Source organism: Lasioglossum baleicum, chromosome 20 (assembly GCF_051020765.1).
Source record: "Lasioglossum baleicum chromosome 20, iyLasBale1, whole genome shotgun sequence".
Taxonomy (NCBI): domain Eukaryota; kingdom Metazoa; phylum Arthropoda; class Insecta; order Hymenoptera; family Halictidae; genus Lasioglossum; species Lasioglossum baleicum.
Genome location: NC_134948.1, coordinates 4627699 through 4654626, shown reverse-complemented (window position 1 = coordinate 4654626; position 26928 = coordinate 4627699). Strand labels below are relative to the sequence as shown.

General features: G+C 44.8%; 5 protein-coding genes across 10 annotated transcripts in view; 3 read left to right on the top strand and 2 right to left on the bottom strand.

The window, feature by feature from the left end:
• Nucleotides 1-12250, top strand: part of Pmca (plasma membrane calcium-transporting ATPase 3) — a 104134-nt gene extending 91884 nt beyond the window's left edge. For 3 of the 6 annotated variants that reach the window (XM_076444298.1, XM_076444296.1, XM_076444297.1), the window contains one exon: nucleotides 433-12250. In XM_076444298.1, coding sequence (XP_076300413.1) covers nucleotides 433-657 — 225 coding nt within the window. In that variant the 3' untranslated portion in view covers nucleotides 658-12250. The remainder of the gene's footprint in view (nucleotides 1-432) is intronic. The other 3 variants (XR_013011177.1, XM_076444300.1, XR_013011175.1) reach the window with 2 other exon arrangements.
• LOC143218832 (CXXC-type zinc finger protein 1) lies at nucleotides 1908-15005 on the bottom strand. The gene is made up of 6 exons (XM_076444344.1): nucleotides 14675-15005; nucleotides 14252-14373; nucleotides 14094-14184; nucleotides 13800-14026; nucleotides 13155-13731; nucleotides 1908-13074 (listed from the first exon to the last, which is right to left on the bottom strand). Exons 1-6 carry the CDS (start codon nucleotides 14702-14704, stop codon nucleotides 12559-12561), a joined length of 1563 nt encoding a protein of 520 aa, XP_076300459.1. The 5' UTR covers nucleotides 14705-15005; the 3' UTR covers nucleotides 1908-12558.
• A 331-nt stretch (nucleotides 15006-15336) lies between these two features.
• Nd-19 (NADH dehydrogenase [ubiquinone] 1 alpha subcomplex subunit 8) lies at nucleotides 15337-16618 on the top strand. The gene is made up of 3 exons (XM_076444372.1): nucleotides 15337-15664; nucleotides 15802-15977; nucleotides 16056-16618. Exons 1-3 carry the CDS (start codon nucleotides 15536-15538, stop codon nucleotides 16267-16269), a joined length of 519 nt encoding a protein of 172 aa, XP_076300487.1. The 5' UTR covers nucleotides 15337-15535; the 3' UTR covers nucleotides 16270-16618.
• A 596-nt stretch (nucleotides 16619-17214) lies between these two features.
• Mgat1 (alpha-1,3-mannosyl-glycoprotein 2-beta-N-acetylglucosaminyltransferase) lies at nucleotides 17215-20821 on the bottom strand. The gene is made up of 11 exons (XM_076444345.1): nucleotides 20460-20821; nucleotides 20008-20134; nucleotides 19697-19802; nucleotides 19469-19626; nucleotides 19171-19401; nucleotides 18952-19090; nucleotides 18646-18874; nucleotides 18465-18569; nucleotides 18284-18374; nucleotides 18041-18211; nucleotides 17215-17754 (listed from the first exon to the last, which is right to left on the bottom strand). The coding sequence occupies exons 2-11, from the start codon at nucleotides 20110-20112 to the stop codon at nucleotides 17641-17643; spliced, it is 1449 nt and encodes a 482-aa protein (XP_076300460.1). The 5' UTR covers nucleotides 20113-20134; nucleotides 20460-20821; the 3' UTR covers nucleotides 17215-17640.
• Nucleotides 20822-21616: 795 nt separating this feature from the next.
• LOC143218825 (ATP-dependent RNA helicase DHX8-like) lies at nucleotides 21617-26924 on the top strand. Its single transcript, XM_076444307.1, has 6 exons — nucleotides 21617-22121; nucleotides 22277-22362; nucleotides 22440-23222; nucleotides 23298-25561; nucleotides 25796-25976; nucleotides 26052-26924. Exons 1-6 carry the CDS (start codon nucleotides 22028-22030, stop codon nucleotides 26271-26273), a joined length of 3630 nt encoding a protein of 1209 aa, XP_076300422.1. The 5' UTR covers nucleotides 21617-22027; the 3' UTR covers nucleotides 26274-26924.
• The last annotated feature ends 4 nt before the right edge of the window (nucleotides 26925-26928 follow it).

The following is a 26928-nucleotide window of genomic DNA, read 5'->3' as shown; positions in this document are numbered from 1 at the left end:
TTCTGTCTCTTCATACATACACATAATTACATATACATATACATATGTACGTATGTATGTATGTAATTGCATATATATATATCAAAATATACACGTATATGTTATAAATAATATATACATATAATATATACATGTATATGTCTATATATTTACATGATTGTCCCCTGTGAAAAGTTCGCAGGATGATCCTCGCACCTCCCCCCCGGAAGCAAATTAAAAATGTGTGTGTGTGTGTTGAAAGGAGTTTGATTGGTTCATGGAAAAGAAAGGTAATCGAGTGTGAGGGGGGGAGGATGGAGGATCAACCTCGATCCGATAAACGGACCTGTCGATACCTGGTGTATCTCCTCCCAAAGGTGTGCTAGCAAGTAACGAATGCTAGTCGTCCGCTGTGTGTACCCGGCCCGCTGACAGTAAGGTTTCCGTTTGCAGATCCGCGTAGTGAACGCATTTCGGCAGGGCCTAGACGCGCGCTACACGAGCGAGCACAGCAGCACTCCCTTGGCGGAAGTACTGAGGAAGCAGTCGTCGTTGAACAAGCGGCTCTCGCAGACGAGCAGCATCGAATACGCCGACAACAACCCGGACGAGCTGACCATACCCGAGATCGACATCGAAAGGCTCTCGAGTCACAGTCACACCGAGACTGCCGTTTAGAATGGGACGCGGATGGGCAAAATAAAATAAAAGTATAAAACAAACAAACTGAACACACGAGGATCGTCCAGCAGCCGCAGCCGCAGTCGCAGCAGAAGCAGCAAAGCAACAGCAACCAAATAGCAGCAGCAGCAGCAGCAGTTTCGCGGCGTGAAACACAAGCCACGAACGAAAGAAAACAAAAAAAGAACACACGACACGACGGTCAATCGTTCAGTGTTAAACTTTATTCGATCACCTTCGACCGATGTTAAATCAATAATCTCTCTCTCCTTGATTCTTGTTCTCTCGTGGCCGGCGTGTTCGACAAATTAGAACCGCTGCTGCGCGTGCGCGTTGATCGTTGAGAAGAACCTTAGCCTCTTCGATCCTCGAGAACGAACAGGATCATTCCTAACCTAGTCAAGCGAACGATCGTGACGCGAGTTTAGGTCCTCGTCATTCGAACACGACCGTGGTGACGACGACAACGACTAACGACGACGACTACGATCACGACAGAGACGATAATAAATAATAGTAACGTGTTTACGAGTATAGTCGGTCATCGACGGTCGTGTTCAAACTCGACGGACGACGAGACGGGATATTGGAATCCGACGATGACGATGACCTTCTTGCCCACGAGAACATCGTCTCGTGGACCTCAGTCGATCCGTGCGGAAACACCAATTACGATGCTGCGTGTCGACTCGGGAGCACCGAACGGGTTTCGCTCCGCCTCCCGCCCCGCCTCGCCGGCAGACAAAAACCACCGCACCGTCCGTGTCCGATGGATTACTCCACCTCTTCCCGCGAGGGGGCGGAACCGTGGATGGCTCCACCCTCTCGCGGACGCGAGAGCCCGGAACCGTCGAGTGGACGCGTAGCATAAAATACCAAAATAACGCACCACTGCCTTCCCTCTGTTCAGTTGTTACTTACGTTTCTTCTTTCCTCTGTCTCTGTGTCTCTCTCTCTCTCACTCTCTCTCTCTCTCTATCTCTCTCTCTCACTCTCTCTCTCTCTATCTCTCTCTCTCTCGCTCTCTCTCTTTTTTCCACTACCACTATCTATCTATCTGTCTATCTATCCATCTATCTTTCTGTCTCTTTGTTTCTCTTCCCCCACCCCAGTCCACCTCAGCCCATCGTGTCTCTATTCGTCTAATTTCTTTCTCGAATATACAGTTGTTCGCGTAACTTTCCTTCTTCCTCAATGAATAGTCTACGTCTATGCTGCACGAGTGGTTCCTTTTTCGATTCTCTTCGTTTTATTTGTCTCTCTCTCTCTCTTTCTCTCTCTTTCTCTCTCTCTCTCTCTCCCTCTCTCTCTATCTCTTGTTCTTTTCATTTATATTTTAATATAATGTTAAACCGCATGGAATTTATCTTTTCTACCTTACAATCGATGGACGTAGGTGTCCTAGACCAGTGTTGTCCACCGGTGGACGCATTCACCGCGTTCTGTTTGCGTACAACGTGTAACGTGTGTTAGCGAGATACAATGGTGCCAGAGAGAGAGAGAGTCCGTTCGACAAAACAAACCGATCCGTGGTCGAGACGTTTTCTACACGTTGGTTCGCGTTCGCTTGTGCATGTATTTATTTAATTAATTAATTTATTTATTTATTTATTTATTTATTCTTTCTGTCGTTTTTTGATGTCTGTTTTTGTTCCTGCGTCGTGAAACCGCGCCTAAAGCGACACGAAGCCGACGACCGTTGACTTGTTCGATCGGATTCGAACGACCGCGTCGGGCACCGCCCACTGTAGTGTTGCACCGCCCATCCACGATAAATAACAGGTGTCGCGCGTATGAAACGAAGAGTAACGCCGTCTGACGTTGGCCCGACCGAACCTCTTGTAACCGAACGGAATCGGGAGACCATTTGTATCCAGAGAAAAATATTCAAGTGTTGCACCCTGTAGAACACGCACACGCTGTACCGTGTTTGTAGGCACAGAGTGCGGGAAGTTCCTTGAATCCTCGGAGGTTGTGTTGGACTGCACTGTGTTGTAGATTCTCATCTCGAAACCATCGTTAGCCTCTTTGAAACGAAAAGAATCACCCCCTATATTATTCTGTCGTTCTCGTTACCTCGCACAATTCTACTTCTTCCGCTTCTATCCTCTCTGTGTCTCTCTCTCTCTCTCTCTCTCTCTCTCTCTCTCGCTCTCTCTCTGTACTTTCGCTCCTCCTCGTCCTACTACTACTACTTCTATTACTGCTACCACCAATAACTCTTTCTCTCTCTCTCTATTTCTATCCCTCTCTCTGTCGGTTTTTCTTGTCCCCGCTCTTTCTCGCGTGACTTAAAGGATGATCTAGTCACTAGTTTGTATCGCTAAATACTTCCGTGAATATACTCAGCCCTGGGGGTGCCTTACCGAAAACAAAGTTTAATGAAGAAACAAAAAAAACTAACGATACGAGTGCGCATTGTTTTTTAGCCTTACTTCGCGTGTTGAACGAGGTTATGATGGATGAAAAGAAAAAAAAAGAAAACCATGGATGGGGAAACGAAACGGAACCAAGGAAAATCATAAAGGAAACGGGGATATATCTGTTAGGAGAACGCGAGACACACGGGAACGTTTTCGCGCCGATTCTCACCGATTCTGAACTGCGCGTGAACATTTTCGGCACGGGTGTGTTGTTGTTGTTGTTGTTGTTGTTTCGAGGTACGGTGAAACACGGACAAACGGTAGAGCATATGTTTCGTATGTCTCCGGGCACACGCGTGTCCCCGTGAAAGAAAAAAGAAAAGAAAAGGGCATCGATTCGAACGAAGGGAAAACGGATGCCACGACATTGCCATTAATTACGCTTAAATCGATACGAAGATCCTGATAGTAAAGACGTAATCACGCCACGGTACGAAACACTCGCATGTACTTTTAGTAATAAATATATAGCTACGATCTACCCAAATGTATGAGAGACGCAACGTTCTTTCGACGAGACATCCTACGCACAGTATTCCCTCCCTATAATCGCACCGCTCGACTGCCGAGAGCAGTGGTCGCGGTCCCGCGACGGCTCACCACGCCCCTTTCTATCACGTTTCTCCGCCCTCTGCCTTGACGCGCCACGCCCCGCCACGCCTAGCCCCGCCCTCCTTCTCTAAAACTCTGACGAACCGTCGCGCCAGCAAAACTGAAGCAGGGCACCCCGCCCATCGTTTCAGTCGATCTGATCGCGCGTGCCGGGGATCACGACGCGAGCGTAACGTGGTTGACGAGGCGCGATTATACGCAGTGAATACTGTGTATCGCTGTTTTCTTTTTGCTTTTTTCTTTTTTTTATAATATCACTCTCTATCTCTACCTCTCTATCTCTATCTCACTTTCTCTCTCTTTCTCTCTCTCTCTCTCTCCCCCTTCTCTCTCTCCCTCTCTCTCTCTCTCTCTTCTACTGATTCGTTTCCTTTTCTCAAAACCCCGTGCATAACCGAAAAAAGAGAACGGAACAGAGAAAACGTACGTTTGTCTTCTGTCTGCGTGGCTACACTGTAATTATTCTCAGGACCTATCGATTTCAATAATACCGGGAACGAGTTCGGTGTAACGAATCCAAATCGAGAATACTGTCTCCTCGCTCCGATGCTGTTCGATCGCGCGATGCGTTCGCGATTTACGCGGAATATTCGAATGAGTGTAATCACACCACGGATACACGCACGCATGTACACACACACAAACACATACATACACACGTGGACGACGTAGGTCGAGAATACAGCGCGCCGCGGGAGGACACGCCCACTCGCTGGGCGTGGCCGAACGAACAGAGACGAGCAGAACATTTTTCTCGAATGTTTTTCCGTTGTGAAAGAGATTTAGACACGTTTCAAACGTGGTTGAATCGTTAACGAGCTTCTGCTCGGTCTCTGGGCGGGAACCTTTGGAGCCAGAGGCGTCGCTTCGAACAGTCTTGCTCGAAGCGGGAAAACGTGTTTACCGAGTCTTCATGAAGTCAGTAGCCGATTCGGATCCGCGAGGTCGTGCGTCGTATAGCTCCCCGACGTACACGTTGTATTCGTTCGTGTTGCGGTTTCGAAACCGAGCAAAAGAAAGGATCTCGGATCGGAACTGTGTTCGACTCGTTGTCACGGTAGCTCGCGTGATACGGTCGCGTTCACACGGACACGATTTTTGTCGTCGGTCCGTCAAAAAAGATTGTGTATAGGACTTAGTTTGAACAGGCTTCACGAGGCCTATTTACTGCACCATATTCTAGTCTTAAGCACTCTATATGCCTTACACTGCCAGTTACAAAGACGCGCGCTGTTCTTACGGTTACCTTCGCGGTATCTACGCGTTTGCTGTACGCGTGCAAACCCGCATACATACACGCGACGACGCCCGCGTCGCGCGCGCGATAATCTCGTTTCAACTTTGAATTCTCCGGACAAAATCCTCCAACGTGTTCGCAATCGGTGTACCAGGGTTACCATATTCTAGTCTCGTCCAGCTGTGCAGCGGAGCCCGCCTTTGCTTCCCCCACTCTCCGACGTGGTACGCGTTAGTGGGAAGAGTCGGGGAAGCAAAGGCGTGCTTCGCTGCGCAGCTGGCCGAGGGGCGGAAGGATAAGAGGCCTGGCGAGACTGGAATATGGAAACCCTGCTCGGTACAATCTCAAGCGTCCAAGGTCACCGTAGCCCCGTTACCCCTTTCCTCCGACGACTTCGAGCCGGAAGACGGGGGTGGTGATTTTGTACCAGCAATTTCAACCGTTCTTCTGCTAATTGTTTTTCATCGTCCTACGTACACATACGTACCCTCTCTTTCTTTCCCTTCATCCCCCCTCTTTCTCTCTCTGTCTCTTCTTCTCTACTTGTTTCTTTCGCTCGCTCAATTTCGTTCCACCCAAACGACGATCTCCGTTTGTCCTTTCTAGTCGGGAAATCTGCACAAAACGAAAAATATAGGACGAGGGGAGGGGGGGAGGGATATAGATTCGCGTGATACGTGACGAATAAAACGACCGCTACTAATTTCACGCAGGCTTCGATAGACACGGTTGCGCGTCTCGAGAGCCGTTAGAGAAGGTGGACTCTCGAAGAAGGGACGACGATCTGTCGAGAAACACAAACATGGTTCCGAGCGACCGTGATCGGTATCCGTAACGCGTGCGCGCGCGCGACTAGTCATTCGACCAACCGGAGGTTTTCACGGGACTTTTCCTTGTTATACGTTACTCCGAATGAACCGGCTGAGAAATTGTGCTCGAAACAACCTCTTTCCGCTTACGTTGTTGTTTTTTCGGACCTGGTTCAACGAACTCCTCTCTGGTTGGTCCCAGTCCCGGTCGATCGGACCATCGTACGCGCGTGTACACACTTACATATATACATATACAAACAAATATACGACACGTGTTAACGATATCTTGCTGTTATCGAAATCTTTGCATGCTCGATATCTCACCGTTACCGTTATCGTCGTTACTATCTTTTGCCCCCCCGACGTCATTGTAATTTTATCCGTTCACGTGCCCGTTTTTTGCCCGCCGTCTGAGAGACGATCGCGCTACGTTATTGTCATCCGCGAGAGCAAATCGCGCGCTATACACGACGAGAGAAGAAACACGATATGGTCTAGCGAGAAAAAAGGAAACAGAAAAGTTACAAAAAAAACACATACACACACAGACACACACACATATGATAACAAGAGAATCGTAATATAATCGACTCGTCTCATACACACGTCCCGTCCCTAACTCGCGTTAATAATCATCCAGAAAACTTTTTACGCGCGCTCCGGTTGTTCTTACTCTGTACTCTGTATTTAAACGCGACTCGCTACTATTGTAAGAATTGTGTAGATTAATCCACGCGCGCGAACAAAAAAAAATATGGAAAAGAAAAAAAACAAGAGAGGAAGAACAAACCGAACGAAACAGCAGTATCAGAGAACAAAAATGTAATCGCGTAATGACGGGAACCGCGGGGAGTTTAAGGAATTGAAAACCGTGACGCGATCGAAAAAAATAATATGAAATATACCGACGAGAGAGAATCGGGCGGGTGCCCGATATGTTTTTGGGCGAGTATAGGAGCGGCGTTGTTGCTTGCGCGCGAGAAGTATCGAGTGCAAGTAGAGGGGAGGGACACGCCCTCAGCGGCAGGTGCGGCCACGCCCCCCACCGGTGGATGTTGCCCCGCCTCCTACGATCGTTGGTTACGCGGTGGTTAGAGACGTAGAGAGGTGGCGCACGCCCCTCCCACCGGAGCTGGCTAGATAGGCCTCGGAGGAGTATATAAGTAAAATACTGTCCTCTTGTATATACCTCGCGAAAAAAATCGACTCCGGTACGAGAATCCTGTGAAACCTGTGAATCCGATGAATATATCTACCGGGGGACATCTGTGTTATCCGGCTCACTTCTTCGTTTACCTTCGACGTTACTGCGAGCAAGAACGAAGCCGAGAGAAAGAACACACCGGGAAACGAAGATGGAACAAGACGAGACGAGACGTGACGGGGACAAGGTGGATAAGAGAGACAGCGGCCGGAAATCAAATCCACGGAACAGTGATAAAAAGATAAGAAAAAAAAAAGTACCGTTCTCGTTAGCAGCAGTACCGGATATATGTATATACATATTCCATGTATGTATGTATATCGCTTCGATCCGTGAACGCCGTTCAACGTCTCGTGCTTCGAACTGTTCGACGATCCAAAAATACGAGATCGAGAACCGTTTTCACCTAACAAAATTGTACATATACTACATACGTATACGCGCGTACGCACGTACACGCGCGAGCGCGCGTACTCGCACGCGTTCGTGTACATGCGCGCGCGTACAAGCCTCTAGCCTTTAATCGATTAGCGATCGTTGGAATCCTTTCGCGCGAGAAAGAAACGTACCGATGAAAATTGCACATTGTTGGCAAAACTCGGGGATGGAAACATCTCCCCGATGCTTCGCGATCGAGATTTGGCTGAGCTGCAAAGCATAGAAGGGATTTCACCGATCGACCGTGCTATCCGATGCTTTTCTTTCTGTTTCTTTTTGTTATCGAACGAAAGAGAAAAAGAACTAATGGAACTCGAATAGCCGCGACGACACATTGTATATCCTTGTAAAGTAAAACCTCATCGCTGTACCAGAAAATCGAACGAAAAAGAAAGGGGGAAGAAATGGCGAGAGCCCGCCATGTTTGAACCGTTCGTCGGTGTTCCCAGATCGGGAGATTCTCGTTCGACCGATTTTGCAACACGGAAGAAGAATCGATCCCTCTGGCAAAGAACCATTCGACCGCGCGTATGCTCGCGGAAAGAAAGGCTTATCCGTTCTCCGCCCCGAGTGGGCGTGGTTTCGCCGAGCAGGCGGGGCGATTCGACTAACGGGAAAAGCGGGTTTCCGTCTCCCGATCTGGCATCACCGAGCTCTATCGTAGAAAACCGAAACGTGCCACTGCCTGCGGTACCGAGACGTCGGATGTTGACACTTTCCTCGTACTGGCATTTAGCGTACGCCTGCAGTTTGTCTTGGTTTCGCGTTCCGCCATTGTTCGATAATCGTACTTCGCGTGCCTCGATGTCCTCTGAGCTTTCGTCTCCGCCTTTCATCTATCTGTCTCTCTCTCTCTCTCTCTCTCTCTTTCTCTCGCTCTCTTTTTTTGTTTTTTCTCTTTCCCTCTCTCCGGCTCACTCTCTTGTTCTCTGTATCCTTCCAAAAAACCGAGAAACAGCCAGTATAGCGTATATACATATAGTTATCGAGTCTCAGGAGAATATCGATGCGCGTCAGATCGACTCATGCGTCCTTGTACCATAAGCAATAAGAGAAAAGAAAACACAGAGAAAAGAAACGAGAAGAAAACGTTGAGAGAGAGAGATAGAGAGAGAGAGTGAGGGAGAGGGAGGGGGCAACGATATTGACGCGCGAGACAATTCCATTTCTAACCGTCGCGACGGTCAGGGTATGGACGCTGGAACGAGAATTGCAAAAGAAAGCCGTTTCATTAAGCTTTTCGATACGCGCTCGCAATTTTCCCCCGTTGGCATTGTCGCGTGACGACGGCTGCCGCGAGTCGCTAACGAGAGAAAACTGTATCCAACGAGTTCAGCGTGTCGCGCGACGTTCTGCCAAAGATCTATTTTCCATTTGTCCGCCTGTAAACCGCAACCACGATGGATTACGCATGAGAAAACGAGACCGCCCTACTGCCCAAGTAGGGTTGGCAAACGTGTGAGAAAAAGATACCCCTTTCCGTAGACGCGTTCGGTTCCACTCGTATTCACGCGAATCTATCGAGAAAGTTCTATTTTACACACCACGTGCTACACGTATCATGTAGAGATCGCAAGTTGCCCAACGGCACGGGAGCAAAGGGGGCGGGGCTGAACTGCTTGCCCCGCCTCCTCCCATCGTTCGGTGCTGGACGGCCACGCCCTGCGTACCAGTAGACTCTAGAATCGCGTCACAACTGAAATTTCTTCGAAAATCCGTGGCCGATGGAGAGAAACGACATTTGCAAAATTCACGTTGGATAATGTAGTTGATATTCCGATGAATAACTATGCTTAATACGTTCTCTGGTCTTCGTTCTCTATCGCTTCGTCTCACTTTTGCCTCGATGCTTTTCCTCGGCGATCTCTGTCTCGCGATCGATTCAACCAACAGCGACAATAGGTGCGACACGTGACTCGTGGCAGTGTAGATCATATGATTTTCAGCGGCTTCTTACGATCGCTGCATGATACTCGCGTACACGTACACGTACACACACACAGACACCTAGCGTTCTCCGTTCCACCCACCGCCCCCAAATCCCCCCCACCCCACCCCCCGTTGTTAGATTCTCGTCATTTATTTTAGTAAAGTGCAAGGTCACAAAAGTACGATTCAGGATGTTATAGAATGGTGGACAGTTTTCTGTAAAAAAAGAAAAGAGCAAAAAAAAAAAGAAAGAAGAAAAAATACGCCGAGGTCCCTATCGCCGACACTGGTCGTGTCTTCGTTGTTAATCGAGTCGGCAGAGATGGGCTACATTTTCCTCGAATAGCATAACGATAATAATAGTAATACCGATAATATTAATAATAATAATATTAATATTAATGATTAATAATAACGATAATAATAAACAACGTTTGTGCGAATTCACGTTTTTAGCATGACGAGGGTTTAAACAGACATTCGTTTCCTTTATCAAGTATTTTATTAAATCGAAAGAAGAGAAAAGAAAAAAAAACGCAAAAGAGATGAATAAAACAGAAGAAATTTATTAAGGTTTGTTAAAGTTTTCGATAAATGTAAGACGCCGACGAGCCAACGTCTATGTTCGCGATCTATAGGCGAACAGAGTGCAGTATGTACAGGGTGTCCCAGGATTTCCGGCCAAACTGAACCCTGTCTGCTCTATGAACGAATACCGAGACGAGAGAAGAGTTATATAATGAAAACTGTATTAAAAAGTTCTAATAAAAACATCGAGTGTGCAGGAAACTATATCGATCTCGAAGGTTTCTTTTTCTTTTTTCGATCGATCGCTATTTTTTCTTTTTTATCTTTCTCTCTCTCTCTCTCTCTCCGTTCTTTTCACTGTCGTTTCCATGGTACCTCACGATCTTTTGTTACAACTTTTTAATCGGTTGCCGCGCGGCGGGAAAAAAAAACGAGTTTTATGATTTTCTCCGTTCGCGGTCGTGTGCGCCACGCCATATTGGCCAGTAGATCCTGAGGCACGCTCGCGTTCCAACACACCGAAACGAACGACTGCCTGTTTTTTCTTTCCTTCGTTTCCGTTCTCTGTTCGATCGAGAGACGTTCGCCCATCTCGGCCCCGAAACCTCACCCGTTCTGTGGATCCTTTTTCCAGTCGTTTTCGCGCTCATTCGCTGTCGGTACATTGTGTCGGTAACCGTCGGTAAACCGGAGGATGAACCGTGTAGAGACAAGATCTAGATATTCGGGATACGATCGATATATCCCTCTATCGACTATAGCGGATCCAGATACATACACACACACACACACACACGAGAAATTAAAAAAAAAAAGAAACTCACCATTCGCGGTTGGGACCAAGTCTCGACGATCGTTACAAGTATAAAGATTAGTACGAGGAAAGAACGATTCCTTTTGCGAGAACAACAAAAAAAGTAAAAAGAAGAGAAAAAATTAACTGATAAGAATAAATATAAAAAAGGAGCAAGGGGAGAGGTGGCATTTTCTTAGTGCGAGCTTAGTCGTGTCTCTAACGAATACGTAAATAAATCGCATAAGCTAAACTGGATCGTGTGTGGAGCTCGCAACTCGAGACGGCGCTCGCTCGAGGGTTTGTCTCTCGTGAGTCTGCGCGCGCGGACTTTCCCGGCAACGGTGTGCCGGGTTGGCCTCGAACTCGCCTCATGCGATCCACGGATCGAATCAGAAATCCTCGCCCTCCATTTCCTGTAAAGTAAGACACAAAGATCAGGCCGAAGGAAACGCGCGAAAGCTCACGAGGTCGCCGGATGTAATCTCGGGACGTCGGTCGACATTTTTCTGTTCCTTTTTTCACCCTGCCCCGCGAGAATCGCAACCCGGTGTGTCAACGTGTCGAAGCGTCGCGTATCGCTTCGGGGGAAAAGCCGAGGAGGATAAAAAAAAAAAACTGGAGGAAATGAATCGGGATGAAAACGGAAGCGAAGACGTTGGAAGTATTCGGACTTTCTATGTGTGCGTCGAGAGACTAACCGGGACATGTGGCACGATATTATGCACGCACGGTGTACGTATGCGTATACCGAGAGAGAGGGAGATCGGCGAACCGAGCTCTGTACGGCCGAGCCTTCGTTTCCAAATAGAGACTACGAGCGAAAGAGAAAACTGCAGAAAAAAAAGAAGATATAATACGCTAGAGTTATGCAGATTGTTTTTTGCAGAACGTATTGTGCGCAACACTTGGCAAACACTAATATATTAAGGTAGTTATTTATAGAGAAAGTTTGACCCGAACGTTTGGGGGAGGGGGGGGGGGTATTCGAGGCTAATTCCATTGTCCATTGGTCTACGCCAGTACCGAGATGCCGAGAGAAAGCGAGAGCGTGTGCGTTTTAATTCTCACAGTTTGCATCAAAGACATACCAGATATAAAAAAGAAAAAAACACGAAAAAAAACAGCAAGAGGAAAGGTATGACAGGTGTATTTGGTGCGCGCGTGCACGCGCGTGTGAACCAAGGACAAAGGGAAAGGGAAGAAGGACGTGTGACGCGCGCGCGCGCGTACGCGCGTAGACAAACCGAAAAAAAAGTTGTACTGTGCCAGAATATGTGTAATATCCTGTGTTACCGATTGGAAAACTGTTGTAATTCAAAAGTATTTTGAGAGAATATCCTTTCTAGCGACGAGTCGGAACTTAACCGGTTAAAATTAAGCAAGTAATATATTTATTGAAGTTAAAAGTGTGGTAAATTTTAGAAACGTTGGAATTATGTTTCATATAACGAGTTAATTGATTTTTCGATTCACATGTGCAATCATATAATGTGAAATGATATATTGTGAACACTAAAAATAGGTAATGGACAAATTATATTATGAATTTGAATTTACAAAAGTTTAATTGAACGTTATAAATAAAGAGAAATACACAATTATACAGAGTCAGTCGGCCTGAGCGCAATTGTTGCTGTTCGTATAGTATAGGACAACCCTTTTCGCGTCGCAAATCGGTTTTAATTTTCACCGCGGACACACACATTTTGTCTTATCGAATCTACAACAATTCAATGTCGTTCCATTCGACGATACAACGATTCAACAATATTGTACAATTCATCCAAGTGTGCGAAGTCGGCGTACAAATTCATTGGAGGGCGAGGAAACAATTATATACAACATACTGATCACGAGTCGGTCGCGGAGATATGTTTAAACAGTTCCGAGCGCTGTGCCAGGGCAGAAGACAGGAACGATCATTGCACCACGGATTGTTCTTTTTGCAAGATGCCGTACCTACGTTGCAGCTCTTCCTCCATGGCCTCCAGCTGTTCTCTGTTCTGTTCCTGCGTCATCTGCTCCATCAATTCGTGATTGTAAGTCGAGTGCAGCATCAGAGCGAGCACGCCAGCACGGGAAGCCATGTTCGCTCGGATCTGTCTCTCCTGTTCCACCAGCTCGTCTATCTTCAACCATTGTCTGACTCTCTCCATGTCGATTTCGGCTCTTCGCAGTTTCTCCCAGACGTAATGTTTCACGCAGCTCTTTTTCGGAGCGCGACAGAATTCTCCGGTAGTGTCGAACACGTTCGTGACCAGGGGACAACCGCAGACCTCCGTCTCGCTGATCTTCGGGTCCTTGCAGTGTTCCGGACACAAGACGCGCAGCCTTTTGCAGTAGGTCCGATTCGCAGGGTTGTAGAAGTCGCAGAACATCACTTGTCCCTCGATGCGCGTCTTGAAAATCGAACCGAACGACGCTTGGGACTCGTACTGTAAATACAAATGAAATAAAACTATAATTTATCGATCCGATAATGCCTGCTAGGCATTGTGTGTCGTTATCGCGTTACCTTATTGAAACACTTTTCCATGTGCTTGATGGCGGTCCTCGAATGGATCTCGTGGCCACAAGTGATACAATACATGCTCATCTCAGCGTCATCGTTATCGTCCACTTCCGCCAGAGGATCTATAGTCGCGTGTTTCGCCCGTTCTACGATCCTGTCCAGCTCGGCATGCCTTTTGTCCAGTTCCTGAAGTATCTTTCTAACGTCTTGTTGCTGTTTCCTCACGGATTCTAGCGCTCTTCTGTTGTTCTGCTCCGCAATGCAAGGCGTCAGCGACCATTCCTGTATCCGTTGCGGCAACACCTGGTAAATTCGGTTGGTCGCCAGCTTCAATCCGCACTCGTCCGAACAATACTTGCTACCGGATCGTGATTGTTTCATGCAAGCCGGCCCGTAACAGTGCCTAGGCACTTCCAAGTGCTCGTTCCTTTCGTTGCTTGAATCCCGTTTTCGCTTCTTGATGAACTTGGAGCTCTTGTTGAAGCTTTTCGAGGGCTTCAACGGATCGCCCACCACTCGGCAAGTTCTCTGCACGCACCTCAGCTTCAATCGCACCGACGGTCCGAACTTCTTCAAATGTCTAACAAACGAAAATGCGATCAATGCGGATACGGTTGATCGCGATCAATCTCGAACTTTCAAATCTACCTGCACGCGTCGCATTTGCCGCAGTTCTCGGTTCTCAAGCACCCCGTGCATTGTCCGCAACGTTTCGATGATTTCTTCACCAAAGTCTGATCCCAGGACGCATCGTACTCGTACCTATGAGCACGTTCTTTCTCTTTGTGCTTCTTCTCTTTGTACTTACGATCTTCTTGCTCTGTCCTTCGTGGCTTGTACCGGGTCACCAAAGTGGGATCTTCTTCTCTGCAACGCTGCAAGCATACAGTATTAATAGACAGTCTTTCACGAGAATGTTTTCGATATCAGAAAATTCCCTACTATGCAGAAAAATTGTTTTATGTGCTTGGCATCCTTTTCTGTGATGTTTATGCAATCGCCATGGTACCATTCTTCGCACGCGTCGCATCCTCTAGAATTCAAATAAATTCATTAATCGATATTACCGGGCGAAGATCCAGCGAAGAGACGATACGTACATCATGAAACGGGAACTGTCCGAACTTCTACAAATACAGTACGCTTGGCCATCTTGTTTCAATAAAGTAGCAATTTTGCTCTTCCTCTCCGGTAACATAAACTGTTTAGCTATCTCCTCTTTCTGCAACAGTTTCATTTCGCATTCAATATTTACTGTGTAATAAGCGTTATAACTAGACTGAGGATGTTTATGCAACTTCAAATATTCTTAAGCAAATTTTGAGAAAGTATATTAGTTTTGTAGCTCTGAAATAAATAAAGATCCTACCGAATTCTGTGGAATTTTATGTTCTGGCATTTATCGAAAATTTTCAGAACCCATAAATGCATAAAGATCTGCAGTCTATTTATAACAAAGCTATACAAAACACAACAAATTTACTGCATCAATAACAATTCATATTTACACACAAATCACTTACCGACAAATTCTGTTGTCTTTTGTCAGCCATGATTTTATGTTATCGGTTTGTTAAATTTTTCAGAAGTTTGCTGCTCAAAAACGCCTGTTACGTCTCAAAATTTGTAACTTCTGTTCCTCAGTCGAACACAACGAAGCGATCCGCAGCCATTTGTGGCACACACTGCCGTCATACTACTGTTTTATCATTGAAATAGTTTAACATCATTATTTTACACGATAACACGCGAAATAATTATTATTTCTTTACACTGCAGACTGAATCAAAGACATAATTAGTCAACGTATCGTATAAGAGACATTCGCAAAATCAATTCGTGTTCTGTTCGAGTTCGAGCATAAATATGTGCACATATGTGCAATGTGCATGTACTTTATATTCAGTCATAGAACAAGCGAATACAAAAAGGACGGGAAGATAGTAAAATGTAGAAGCTACAGTTTGTATTTCATAATTAATTCGTTTTATTATTCGAGTCCATTTATTCGGTTACAAATGTTACAATGTCAATGTAAAAAACACGAATATTCGCGTAAAACGTCACCAGTGATTTTTGTGTAAACAGTTCTGCAGCTATGTTCACAGCGTTGAAAACATGGGCGCGCATGCGTACTGGAAATTATAACCTCTATGAAAGTGTAATTTATGAATTGCAGACTGCATAGATTATATATAGAGACAGGCGATACAGCTGTAACCTGCTGCAGCACAGCACAGGACAGTAGTGAGGTTAATGTCACCGAGGAATTCTAATTGTATCAATCGTAAAGGAGTTTCGATCTCGATTATTGAGATCGTAGATCCAAGCGACGGATCGACTGTTTGAATTGTGATCGGCTACCAGCGATAAAGTTAACTGCCATGGTCGTGTCGAAAAACTTTTCGCTCCCATCAGACGAGGAACTAACCGTGCAAGAAATAACTGTAAGCTATCCGCTTCTGCAAGCAGCATCATTTTACATCGGAAAGAAATGCGAATGGTCCAACAACGTAAGCAGTCACAATTTTTTCTCTTCCCTTCGCCACCAATTTCATGCTCGAGTTTCATTCATTTCCGAAAGGTTATATAACGTTCTGAACAGTTATGTAGAATACGTTGACAGCGTACTATTTGGTTTAATTTTTAGGAATTTACATTATGCAAACAAGAAACGAAAGATCCGCGGAAATGTATAAACGAAGGGAAAAATGTAACTGCCTGTGCGTTAGAGGTATTTCAAGGCATTAAGAAACATTGCCAGACGGAGTTTAACCAGTATGTGAATTGTCTCGAACAATCCTCCGGTACCATGGAATTATCTCAGTAAGTAATGTCTATTCTTGGCAATTATTAAGCTGGAAAGCATTTTTTTTATTCTAACTATTCGAATGTGATGATTAGCTGTCGAAAAACTCAGGCAGTGATAGACGATTGCGTTCTGAAGAATCTGAACATAGAGCGACCTCCGTTCGGTTACTTCTGCGAAGCTAAAGTTCACGATTCACCAAGACCAAAGCCAGCAGAGCAAAAATTAGAGTTTCCTGATGCTGTTCCCGAAGCGAAAAAGGGTCCATATCCCGAAGCGAAATACCCCTTCCGATCATATATGTTTTAAACATTCTTTGTTAGTACCATTGCAAATCCATGTTTGTAGTCGACACTGTACCTACCGGGAGAACTGAAGTTCTCAGAATATTTGTACTCGTTTCTCGCATGGTCAGAAATGAATACAAGCGATTTATTCTTCGAAAGCTATAGACTACTAAGAAGAAATAAACAGAAATCTTTACCGAGAATCAGATTGGCTTTACTGGTCGTATTTACGAAAACAATATTGTTTAGAGTGGCTTAGACGATCATCCACAAATAAGAATATCTTTTGAGAAGAATGTAAGTACTTGTAAAACGTGTGTATGAAACATTTTGGGAATTCACGATCGCTCGTAAATGAATGGCATCGTTAATATCAGCACTTTTGTATGTTCTTTATTAGTAGAACATTCCTTCACCGTTGCTGGGCAAAGAAAGCAGAAGACGACATCGATCGACATTCTCCTCTGCCTTGCCGTGTAAGTCAAGACAACAATTCGTGACAACACACAAATCGCCACTTCGAAATCCTTCAAGTTTTCTTTTTTGTTTTCGGTAATTACCCGTGAGCAACACACACGAAATGCAGATTCAATCGGAAACATCATTTCTGGACTAACGCGTCTACCTTCCTTCGTATGTCCTATTCGTCAGTTCCAACGGACGCGAACGAAAGTAAGCCGAAGAATAAAATTAGTCCAAAAATTGCGTTTGCTGTCGAACTATGCACGTGTGATATACAATATAAACATTATGTACATCATGGTAGAGTCTAAATTATTCGTGCAACCGTTAGATATATATATATATATATATATATCACCCCATTTGCTAGAAAAAAAGAACAAAATTAACCTTACGCAGAATCGATCTTTACAGAAGTAAGATATATTCGAACAGTCTTTCAACGCGTTTTTGGAAGAGATGCGTTCATGGGAATGGAAGAAGAAACAATTAAAAACCAACAGAGTAGTCTTTGTTGCCTGTACGGTTGCACGAACAATTGAAATTCTTCATTATCAGTCCTTTTACATCTTAATGCTCAGTGCTATGCAAGTACAATGTTCCACGGTAGAAAAAGCGAGCATCGTTACCAGAACTATTTCCATCGAATCATCCTGCATACAAACCCGTACCCCGGCTTCTCTGCATAGCACTGCCAAGTACAAACAGTGAGGCACTATGCAAATCTCTCACATATCAACGGTACCGCGCGGTTTCAATTTTTTTTTCTTTTTTCGCTCACAAGTTTTCTGCAAGAAAAATTACAAGCAGACGAACGTTCGTGGGCGAGTGTTTGTTCAATGAAAATATTCACTCGGTTCTCGACGAACGTGTCATGGAAGCAATAAACTCGTACGGTTTAACAAATCCCTCTGCTGCACCGGATTCTCTGTTAGCTCCAGGTAATGTCGTAACCATTCCAGTTCGGACTGGGTGCTAGGTGCACCCTCCTCCCCTTGTAGAAAAATGTGACTACTCCACGGTACCCGGTTCTGGGCACGCCGCTCTGCCAATAAAAAAAAGTACCATCAGGCCAATAAAAAAGAAAAGAAGAACCAGGCCTCGGAATTAATGACTCGCAGCGCCGGATTTTCTAGAGTATCGCGACGGTAATATGAAAACCTATTGATACGGGTGTCTCCTAATGCGTCACGAATAGGATCGAGAACTAGGGCCACTACGGGGAACGAGACGCGCGGCCGAGTCAAGGGGGCGTAGCCTTCGAAAATCAGCCGTCGCGAGCCACTAATCCCGAGGCCTGAAATAGACGATAGAACGCCACTGATAGTTACCCTAAAGTCGTCCATCAATCCGAACTGCTTGGCAGTGATTTTATACGCTTGACGACTGTAATAAGGTATTCGCACCGCGCCCGGCGCGACTACTCTTCCGTTTTTTAATTCTGAGAAACTAACCACCGTTGAACGGTACACTTTGTTGACGAAACCTATATCGTAATTGTCCTGAAACATACGATTTCGTTAGTGTTTTCCCGATGTCGGCGAAAATCGAACATCAGCAACGCCGTTGTTTACCTTCAACAGGTAAGTCAAGTTCATCCTGGTGAAATGCACGTATTCGGTATTTAGCTTGATATACTTTAAATGCCTCTCGTAAAACATTCCGCTAGCAACCAAGCAAGCAAGCAGTCGGTTAGCTACAAGAATATCTTGAAAACCTACATCGACGATATATTGTTATATTTTCGATACGTACTTGCTCACACCGGTTTTACCAAACGTTCTCGTTCTGGATATCTCCGGTCGAATGCATGCTCTGTTACGACGTTGTTCCGGTTGTCTTATCCAGTCGTCCCAATATCTGTCGTAACGATCGTTCGTGTATCGTGGTGATCGAAGGGATCATTTGAAACAGCGAAAAGACATTTTCTACCTACGATTTCGGCCATTTCGGTGATAGTTCGGTCCACAGTTGACGAGTCAGCATCCAACCCAGTCCAGGAAAAAAGTCTGTCCTGTATAACGCGTCGGATGCATTCTCGTCGACCAAACCAGCTTTTCCATTGTCGTTCCACGCCGACACACACCATAGAGAATTATCGGACACTAACAGGGGATACGTACCCAGGAAGTATTCAAAAAAATCTGGGGCTACATCCAAATCATCTACAGGGAAACGAATTCTTTCGTTTTACATAAAGAACGATTTAACAGTCAAGATATTACGGTGTAGGGGGATCTACCTTCGACTATTATCACAGTGTTGTATCCAAGTTGAAAGAATACATGATTGAGAGCCCATCCATAGTGACGTGCAATTTTGAAATACCCCTTGAACTTCTTCTCCTTCGGTGGAACTTCTATATCCGATTGATCGGGTTGCTGCAACACGTTTGTTAACTTCAGCGATCTTTTCGAATCAGTAATGATCGGTTTAAAAAGCAGATGATGCAGCGTCGTACTTGTATGTGCATTATTTGATCTCCGTATCTGGCAATTACTTCGGCGGTCTGATGGTGTTGACAGTCTTCGGAGACAATAATCGGGAACTGTTCCATGCTGGGCCTGTACTTGATCAGTTGATCGAGACATCTTTGTACTGTGATACGATTGCAAGAAAACACCAAGACCGGTATTATCGGAGATCCATCTGGTAGTTTTCCATTATTAGGAACATCGTAAGAAACTTTGCTCTGTTCGAAACGATAAAATGTAGAATCTGTAATGCCGTGTAACTTGATCGTAGTCGAGATACCTTACCGAATGTGTCAATGTTTCATGCAAAGTTTGCGCATCTTTATCGTTGCTTCCCGTGTCTTTCTTTTCCTCTTCCAGTAGAACTTTGTCCTGGGCGACCTCATTCTTGTCCTTCTGCTTCTCATTGGTATTTGTGTTCGCAGTTATCGCATCTAGCTTTTCTGCTCGTCGAGAAAAGAAAATAATGTTTAACGCGTTACATAGAATTCCATAGAATTCTAAGAAACATACTTCTACGTTGCTCTTCTTCTTTGATGTCCTGAAGAAGCTCCTGATTCAGCACTATCTCTTGCTTCACTCTCTTTTCCAATTTACTAATTTGTTTGGATACTCTAGCCTAGAACCGATAAATCCATTAAGCTGCTGGAATATCTCTAGAAAATGTTACGCGTGTAATTACTAAGGCATGCGTGTTGGCAAAGCGGAGTTTGCATCGACTATTCGAAGGAAGAAAGTCCTTTAATCTGTCAGTACACTCGTCGACTCTCCGACCGCGTTTAACTTCCCACAACAAGATCCGCTTACTATTTCAAAGAGCTTACTGTATCTCTTTCCTTGTTCACCGGCTGATCAGAGATTAGAAAGTATGTAATCAAACCCCATAGGACAAGAGAGCCAAAAATAATGCTGACTGACCTGTTCCGCATGGCAGAACCAGTGTCACCTCATCTGTAACAGGCCAAGGCAAACATGCTTTATTTTCCAATGATTTTTGTGTGCTCGGTGTGAACACTGTGAACTGTGTCACGGCTATAGAATTCTTACAATCAATGCTAACAAAAACGAACAGAAAAAAGCAAACAGACGTTTCAAGTTGAAGGTACTTTGCACTTGTTATCTATAAGAGATAAGAGAGAACGGAAACACGTAGCTGTTTTCTGTCATTGCTATTTTCCGTTTGAATCGTTGATCGAACGAATACTATTTTGTTGGGTTGTTCTTTCTCGAGCGGACACGAAATTCGTTTCTCGCGTTAGGTTACTCTATTACCTACCATTATGATATCCACGTAATCGCTCCTCGATTGTCGTTACACGAGGACGACCTGCATTCTCGCACACGTAAGCGATAATTGGCTCGCGAAGCGATCTCACTGCCTCCGCTGCCTCCCAGTTTACGTTTGTCCGAACGGTGTCGACGAGGACCAACCGTTTTGGCGTGTCGGTAAACAGTTCGCTCTCTAAACAGTATCGCGAAGTCTCACGCGCTGACAGGCTCCCGCAAACTCCATTGTTGGCCTTTGCGCTGGACGCGGAGAAAATTTATTAGAGAAGGAATGCATCGTTTTCCCTCGTGGAAGGTGGAAGGGCCGCCTATAGAAGGATCCGGCGGTGGAGCCACATATTTAGTGTTCGCGACTCGTGGATTTTATCCAATTTTATCCAAGAACCATGAAGAACCATCACGAATCGTTCATAAATTTGTCTAAACTTATTGTTATAAAAGGAACTACTGGTCTACTCTTATATTTCTTCTAAAGAATGCACTTCATGATATAAAGTAGATTGCGATTTATTATTCATTATTTCTCTTTCAATTTCGTACATTTTCCCTGAATTACGAGTTTCTTAAAGAATGATTGTTACAATGATCAACAATAAGTTGCATAAGTACGCATGAATCTTTTTCCAACACGGTATTTTGACATTCGATTTTTATCTTGAATACACGCCAACTGTAAATAGGATACACGCTGTGTATCTGTCATTTCTTGTCTATACGCATCTAACATAATACAAATTAATAAATAATATTCATGTTATGATTGGAAGGGGTAGAACTTAGTCATTTCCTTAGAAATAAACTTTAAAAAAAAAGGTTGTTTTGGCGAGATTTGTACAATAAAGAGCGTTAGATGAGTACAAGATGATTGTTTGATTAGATACATAGAGAGATATATTCACGTTTAGCTTCCGTGAATCCCGGAGATATTTAGAACCGACTTTTCTTACTCACGAAAACGGGTCAAGAGACGTGCGACGTTTACGTCAGTTTACGTTTACCGTGAGCAAGAGCAAGAAGGATTGTGTATCTGTTGCATTCTGTGCAATTCTGTGCAATTCTGTGCCCAGCCAGCGGATGTGAGCGGGTGCAACTTTTTTCGCGCATGTTCGGAGATTTTAGCCTCAGTGAAATACGATTCTCGAGAAAATATGGCGCCTTGAGCGCCCCGCAGAATTTTAAGAAATTGATATGATTTGATTATGAAAAACGAATCTATGACAGGTGTACTTTCGTATATTTTGTAACTCGTAGGACACGTCCTGGAGTCTTTTTGTCCGGAACAGATTGTTTCGGTACATTTCTGCCTTCTGCCAATATAACTGCCTCAGGGCTCTGCTACCTCATCATCCTAATATGGATACGTTACTGTTTTGGCCGCGCATGCGCGAGAAAAGTTGCACCCGCTGGCATCACTGCTGACGCTGACTGCTGATCACTGCCGACAATCACACAAGTGCTCACAAGTGATTGCTGCCAGAATCACTGCCTACAAGTGATTAGTTTTACGTTTTACGTACGTTTCAGTACGTTTACATATTCACGAGTGACGGTTAAAACATGGATGAGGTTTCGAAGCTCGAACACTTGTCATTAGTGTCGAAGATATGCACGGAATTGGAGAATCATTTGGGACTGAACGACAAGGATTTAGGTAAACAATAAAATCACTCTATTATTATTCTGTTTGTTCCCGATTTCGTATTAAAATACAACAAGGTACCAGGCTCGAACGTTTGCAGTTTGCACCCCAATATTTCGTCATTCAACAACATCCCATAATTTCGCGATGTTTCGTTCTTGTTACAGCTGAGTTCATTATTCATTTGGCAGAGGAAAACAGCGCCTTCGACAAATTCAAGAGAGTCCTTCTGGAAAATGGAGCAGAATTTTCAGTAAGCGATTCGTATACTCAATGTTTTCCTCATTTTTATACATTTTAACACATTTTAACACATCATTGTCTCTTTAGGAATCGTTCATGGCCAATCTCTTGAGAATAATACAGCACATGAAGCCAACTAGACCAATGCAGGACAAGCCCGCACTGTCTGCAGCAAAACAAGACGAATTAGCACAAAAGTTCCCTGGTTTAGCTCTGCCGAACGACGAGCCGAAAGCACCAGACCCTAAGGAGCTCAAAGATGACGATATAGTCAGCAACGCAATGGCAAGCTTGGAAGAGCTGGCTCCGTCGCACAAGAAGTCTAGCGGTGATGTTAAGAAAGAGATCCAACCAGAAAAACCAATAGAGACTGAGAAAAAGATTAAACACTCGAGACGGAGTAGATCTAAAGACAGAAAAAGACACAGATCGCGTTCATCGAATCGCAAAGAGAAAAGACATAGATCTAGATCGCATTCGAGATCGAGAGGACGTTCGAAATCTAGAGAGAGGAAGCATCACAGGTCGAAGGATCGCAGAAGATCCAGATCACGAGATAGGAAATCTCGGGATTACAAAGACAGACACTCTGGGAGGCACTCTGCCTTCAGGAATGGATCGGATCGTTCGAGATCGAGATCCGTGGAGGAGATGTCCATGGATCCTGAAGTTGGGAAGATCTACTCTGGCAAAGTAGCTAATATTGTTCCTTTTGGCTGCTTTGTGCAGCTGGAGGGCTTGAAACGCAGATGGGAGGGACTCGTTCACATTTCACAATTGCGTAGAGAAGGAAGGGTTGCTAGTGCTAGCGACGTGGTATCTAGGGGCCAGAAGGTCCTTGTGAAGGTTCTCAATATTGGTGGACAGAAGGTAATACACAGACCACTAAATCTTCGCTCGAAAGTCTACTAATAATAATTCTTAACTAAAATATAATACTTTCAGGTATCCTTGAGCATGAAGGACGTGGACCAGGAAACTGGCAGAGACTTGAATCCTGTAGTGGCTGTTGCTAAAACCGAAGAAGACGAGAAGCATCTGCGCAATCCGGACAGGCCAACATCGTTATTGGAACTTCAGGGTAACTGGGATGAAGACGAGACTTGTTCCAGGAAGCGAGTGCAGAGACTATCGTCCCCAGAGAAGTGGGAGATAAAGCAGATGTTGGCAGCGTCCTGCATCGACAGAAGCGAATTGCCAGAGTTCGACATGGAGACTGGAATTCTGCCACGCGAGGACGATGAAGAAGAAGACGTGGAAATCGAGCTTGTCGAAGAAGAGCCGCCGTTCTTGCACGGCCACGGCCGAGCACTTGGAGATCTGAGTCCTGTGCGCATTGTGAAAAACCCTGACGGTTCTCTGGCGCAAGCTGCGATGATGCAGAGTGCTCTAGCGAAGGAGAGGAGAGAGCAGAAGATGCTACAAAGAGAACAGGAGATGGACTCGGTGCCTACCGGGCTCAACAAGAACTGGATCGATCCTCTGCCGGAAGCGGAAAGCAGGACTCTGGTAGCAAACATGCGAGGCATTGGTCTGCAAACTCAGGACCTTCCTGAATGGAAGAAGCACGTTATAGGCGGCAAGAAATCATCCTTCGGAAAGAAAACAAACTTGACTTTGCTGGAGCAGCGTCAGAGCTTACCAATATACAAGCTACGGGACGATTTGGTAAAGGCCGTGACTGATAATCAAATTCTGATAGTAATTGGAGAAACCGGGTCTGGAAAAACCACTCAGATCACGCAATATTTAGCTGAGGCTGGATTCACAGCTCGTGGGAAAATCGGCTGCACCCAGCCAAGACGAGTCGCAGCAATGTCGGTCGCCAAAAGAGTGGCCGAAGAGTTCGGTTGTCGATTAGGCCAAGAAGTAGGCTACACGATCCGTTTCGAAGACTGCACCGGCCCGGAGACTAACATCAAGTACATGACTGACGGTATGCTGCTCCGAGAATGTCTCATGGATCTGGATCTGAAGACCTATTCGGTTATAATGTTGGACGAGGCGCACGAGCGTACGATTCACACCGATGTTCTCTTTGGCTTGCTGAAGCAGGCAGTTGGAAGGAGACCAGACCTCAAGCTCATCGTCACCAGCGCCACTTTGGACGCGGTGAAGTTCTCGCAGTACTTTTTCGAGGCTCCGATTTTTACTATACCTGGCAGAACGTTCGAGGTAGAGGTGATGTACACTAAGGAGCCAGAGACGGATTATTTGGACGCTGCATTGATCACAGTGATGCAGATTCATCTGAGAGAGCCACCGGGAGATATATTGCTCTTCTTGACCGGTCAGGAGGAGATCGACACAGCCTGCGAGATTTTGTACGAGAGGATGAAATCCCTGGGACCGGATGTCCCAGAGCTGATCATTCTGCCGGTGTACTCTGCGTTGCCTTCCGAGATGCAGACCAGGATATTCGAGCCAGCTCCACCGGGTTCCAGGAAGGTGGTGATAGCTACAAACATTGCTGAGACCAGCTTGACCATCGACGGGATCTACTATGTTGTGGATCCGGGATTCGTTAAACAGAAGGTGTACAACTCCAAGACTGGCATGGACAGTCTCATCGTGACCCCGATCAGTCAGGCTGCTGCTAAACAGCGGGCTGGAAGAGCTGGTAGAACAGGTCCAGGGAAATGTTACAGACTTTACACCGAGAGAGCTTACAGAGACGAGATGCTGCCCACTCCAGTTCCAGAAATCCAACGCACCAATTTAGCCACCACCGTGTTGCAGCTGAAGACTATGGGCATCAACGATCTGTTACACTTCGATTTCATGGACGCACCGCCTGTAGAATCGCTCATCATGGCCTTGGAGTCCTTGCACAGTCTCAGCGCGTTGGATAACGAAGGATTATTGACAAGATTGGGTAGAAGAATGGCAGAGTTCCCGTTGGAGCCTAATTTGTCCAAGATGCTGATCATGAGCGTTCACCTGCAGTGCTCTGACGAGATACTGACCATCGTCAGTATGTTGTCTGTGCAGAATGTGTTCTACAGACCGAAAGATAAGCAGGCTCTAGCAGATCAGAAAAAGGCAAAGTTCAATCAACCTGAAGGTGACCATTTGACTTTGCTAGCAGTGTACAATTCCTGGAGGAATAATAAATTCAGTAATGCGTGGTGCTATGAGAATTTCGTGCAGATTAGGACACTGAAACGCGCGCAGGATGTGCGCAAACAGTTGCTGGGCATCATGGATAGGTGAGTTATTTGATTAGTTTGCTGCTTAAGCAAACGTAACTTCTCTTTATTACGGTTTCTTAGAATTTTCTATATTCGGAAACGAAAAATTGTGTTGTCTCGGGGAATAAGGTGTTTAACTAATATTTTCTATATCTTGAACAAAAATTATTGTAATACTTTTCATTAATATACAAAGGGGAATACTTTTGCTTTGAATAATTGATTGCAACTCTTAATTTATTAATTCAACAGGCATAAGCTGGATGTTGTGTCCGCTGGGAAGAACACTGTAAGAATCCAGAAGGCTGTGTGCTCTGGTTTCTTCAGGAATGCTGCGAAAAAGGATCCTCAAGAAGGATACAGAACGCTGGTGGATAGCCAGGTGGTTTACATTCATCCGAGCAGTGCGCTGTTCAACAGGCAACCTGAATGGGTAAGTGAATTAGTGAATTAATGGGTAATTGAGTAATTCTTTGCGACAAGAAATTTATATATATTTTTACCACAGGTCATCTATCACGAGCTGGTGCAGACCACCAAAGAATACATGAGAGAAGTGACCACCATCGATCCAAAATGGCTGGTGGAGTTTGCTCCGGCATTCTTCAAGTTCAGCGACCCGACAAAACTCAGCAAATTCAAGAAGAATCAACGACTGGAGCCGCTCTACAATAAATACGAGGAACCAAACGCTTGGCGAATATCCAGAGTCCGTAGAAGACGTAATTAAGATGTTTATTATACAGTCTGTAAATAATTTTTGTACATAGTTTCGTATCATATGCAAATACGAACGAGATTAATTAACTTGTAAGTCATTAAGTAATTAATTACATAATGATGTAAAGAGAAACGTAAAAACGCAAACGTAGTTAATTTTTCATTTTCCTTCGTTCGCTATGCACGATATACAAAATTGAATGGATTATAGTATAACATTAAAACGAAATCGGGAAATACATTTAACACGTCGGACATTATTCCATATTTACATCGATTCTTTTTTGGTAACACTTTTTTCGTTCCTTATACAATAAAGTAAAGTATACAACGAGTTATATAGAATTAATTTATGCTTCGTATAAGTGTATCGTAATCGTGTATTAAATTAGAGAATTGATAAAATTTCTAAAAATATATATGAAACGAACTGCGTTCTACACTATAACGCAATCCCATTTCAACAAATGCGATATATCGATACTTGTTCGAAAGAATAGCAAAAGTATCCGTGTGCTTTGGCATTGTAATATTATTGTACGTACTATTCCTCATTTAAGTTCGGAAGGTGAAACGCATATTATTTGATCAGACGAATGATTTACTGATTTTTCGAAGTCAGTCTCACAGAACAGGAGAGTGTTCAATCATTGTGTCTTATCAGT

Excerpts from the sequence above, each read along its gene's own strand:
- LOC143218832 (XM_076444344.1), bottom strand. The coding sequence starts at position 14,704 with ATGGCTGACAAAAGACAACAGAATTTGTCG. Across the intron at positions 14,374-14,674 it reads AAAGACAACAGAATTTGTCG|AAAGAGGAGATAGCTAAACA; the intron begins GTAAGTGATTTG and ends AAACTGTTGCAG. Across the intron at positions 14,185-14,251 it reads GACAGTTCCCGTTTCATGAT|AGGATGCGACGCGTGCGAAG; the intron begins GTACGTATCGTC and ends TTTGAATTCTAG.
- Nd-19 (XM_076444372.1), top strand. The coding sequence starts at position 15,536 with ATGGTCGTGTCGAAAAACTTTTCGCTCCCATCAGACGAGGAACTAACC. Across the intron at positions 15,665-15,801 it reads AATGCGAATGGTCCAACAAC|GAATTTACATTATGCAAACA; the intron begins GTAAGCAGTCAC and ends TTTAATTTTTAG. Across the intron at positions 15,978-16,055 it reads GGTACCATGGAATTATCTCA|CTGTCGAAAAACTCAGGCAG; the intron begins GTAAGTAATGTC and ends TGTGATGATTAG.
- Mgat1 (XM_076444345.1), bottom strand. The coding sequence starts at position 20,112 with ATGCGGAACAGGTCAGTCAGCATTATTTTTGGCTCTCTTGTCCTATGG. Across the intron at positions 18,875-18,951 it reads CACTGTGATAATAGTCGAAG|ATGATTTGGATGTAGCCCCA; the intron begins GTAGATCCCCCT and ends GTTTCCCTGTAG. Across the intron at positions 18,570-18,645 it reads TCACCGAAATGGCCGAAATC|ATATTGGGACGACTGGATAA; the intron begins GTAGGTAGAAAA and ends TCGTTACGACAG.
- LOC143218825 (XM_076444307.1), top strand. The coding sequence starts at position 22,028 with ATGGATGAGGTTTCGAAGCTCGAACACTTGTCATTAGTGTCGAAGATA. Across the intron at positions 22,363-22,439 it reads AAAATGGAGCAGAATTTTCA|GAATCGTTCATGGCCAATCT; the intron begins GTAAGCGATTCG and ends TTGTCTCTTTAG. Across the intron at positions 25,977-26,051 it reads TCAACAGGCAACCTGAATGG|GTCATCTATCACGAGCTGGT; the intron begins GTAAGTGAATTA and ends TTTTTACCACAG.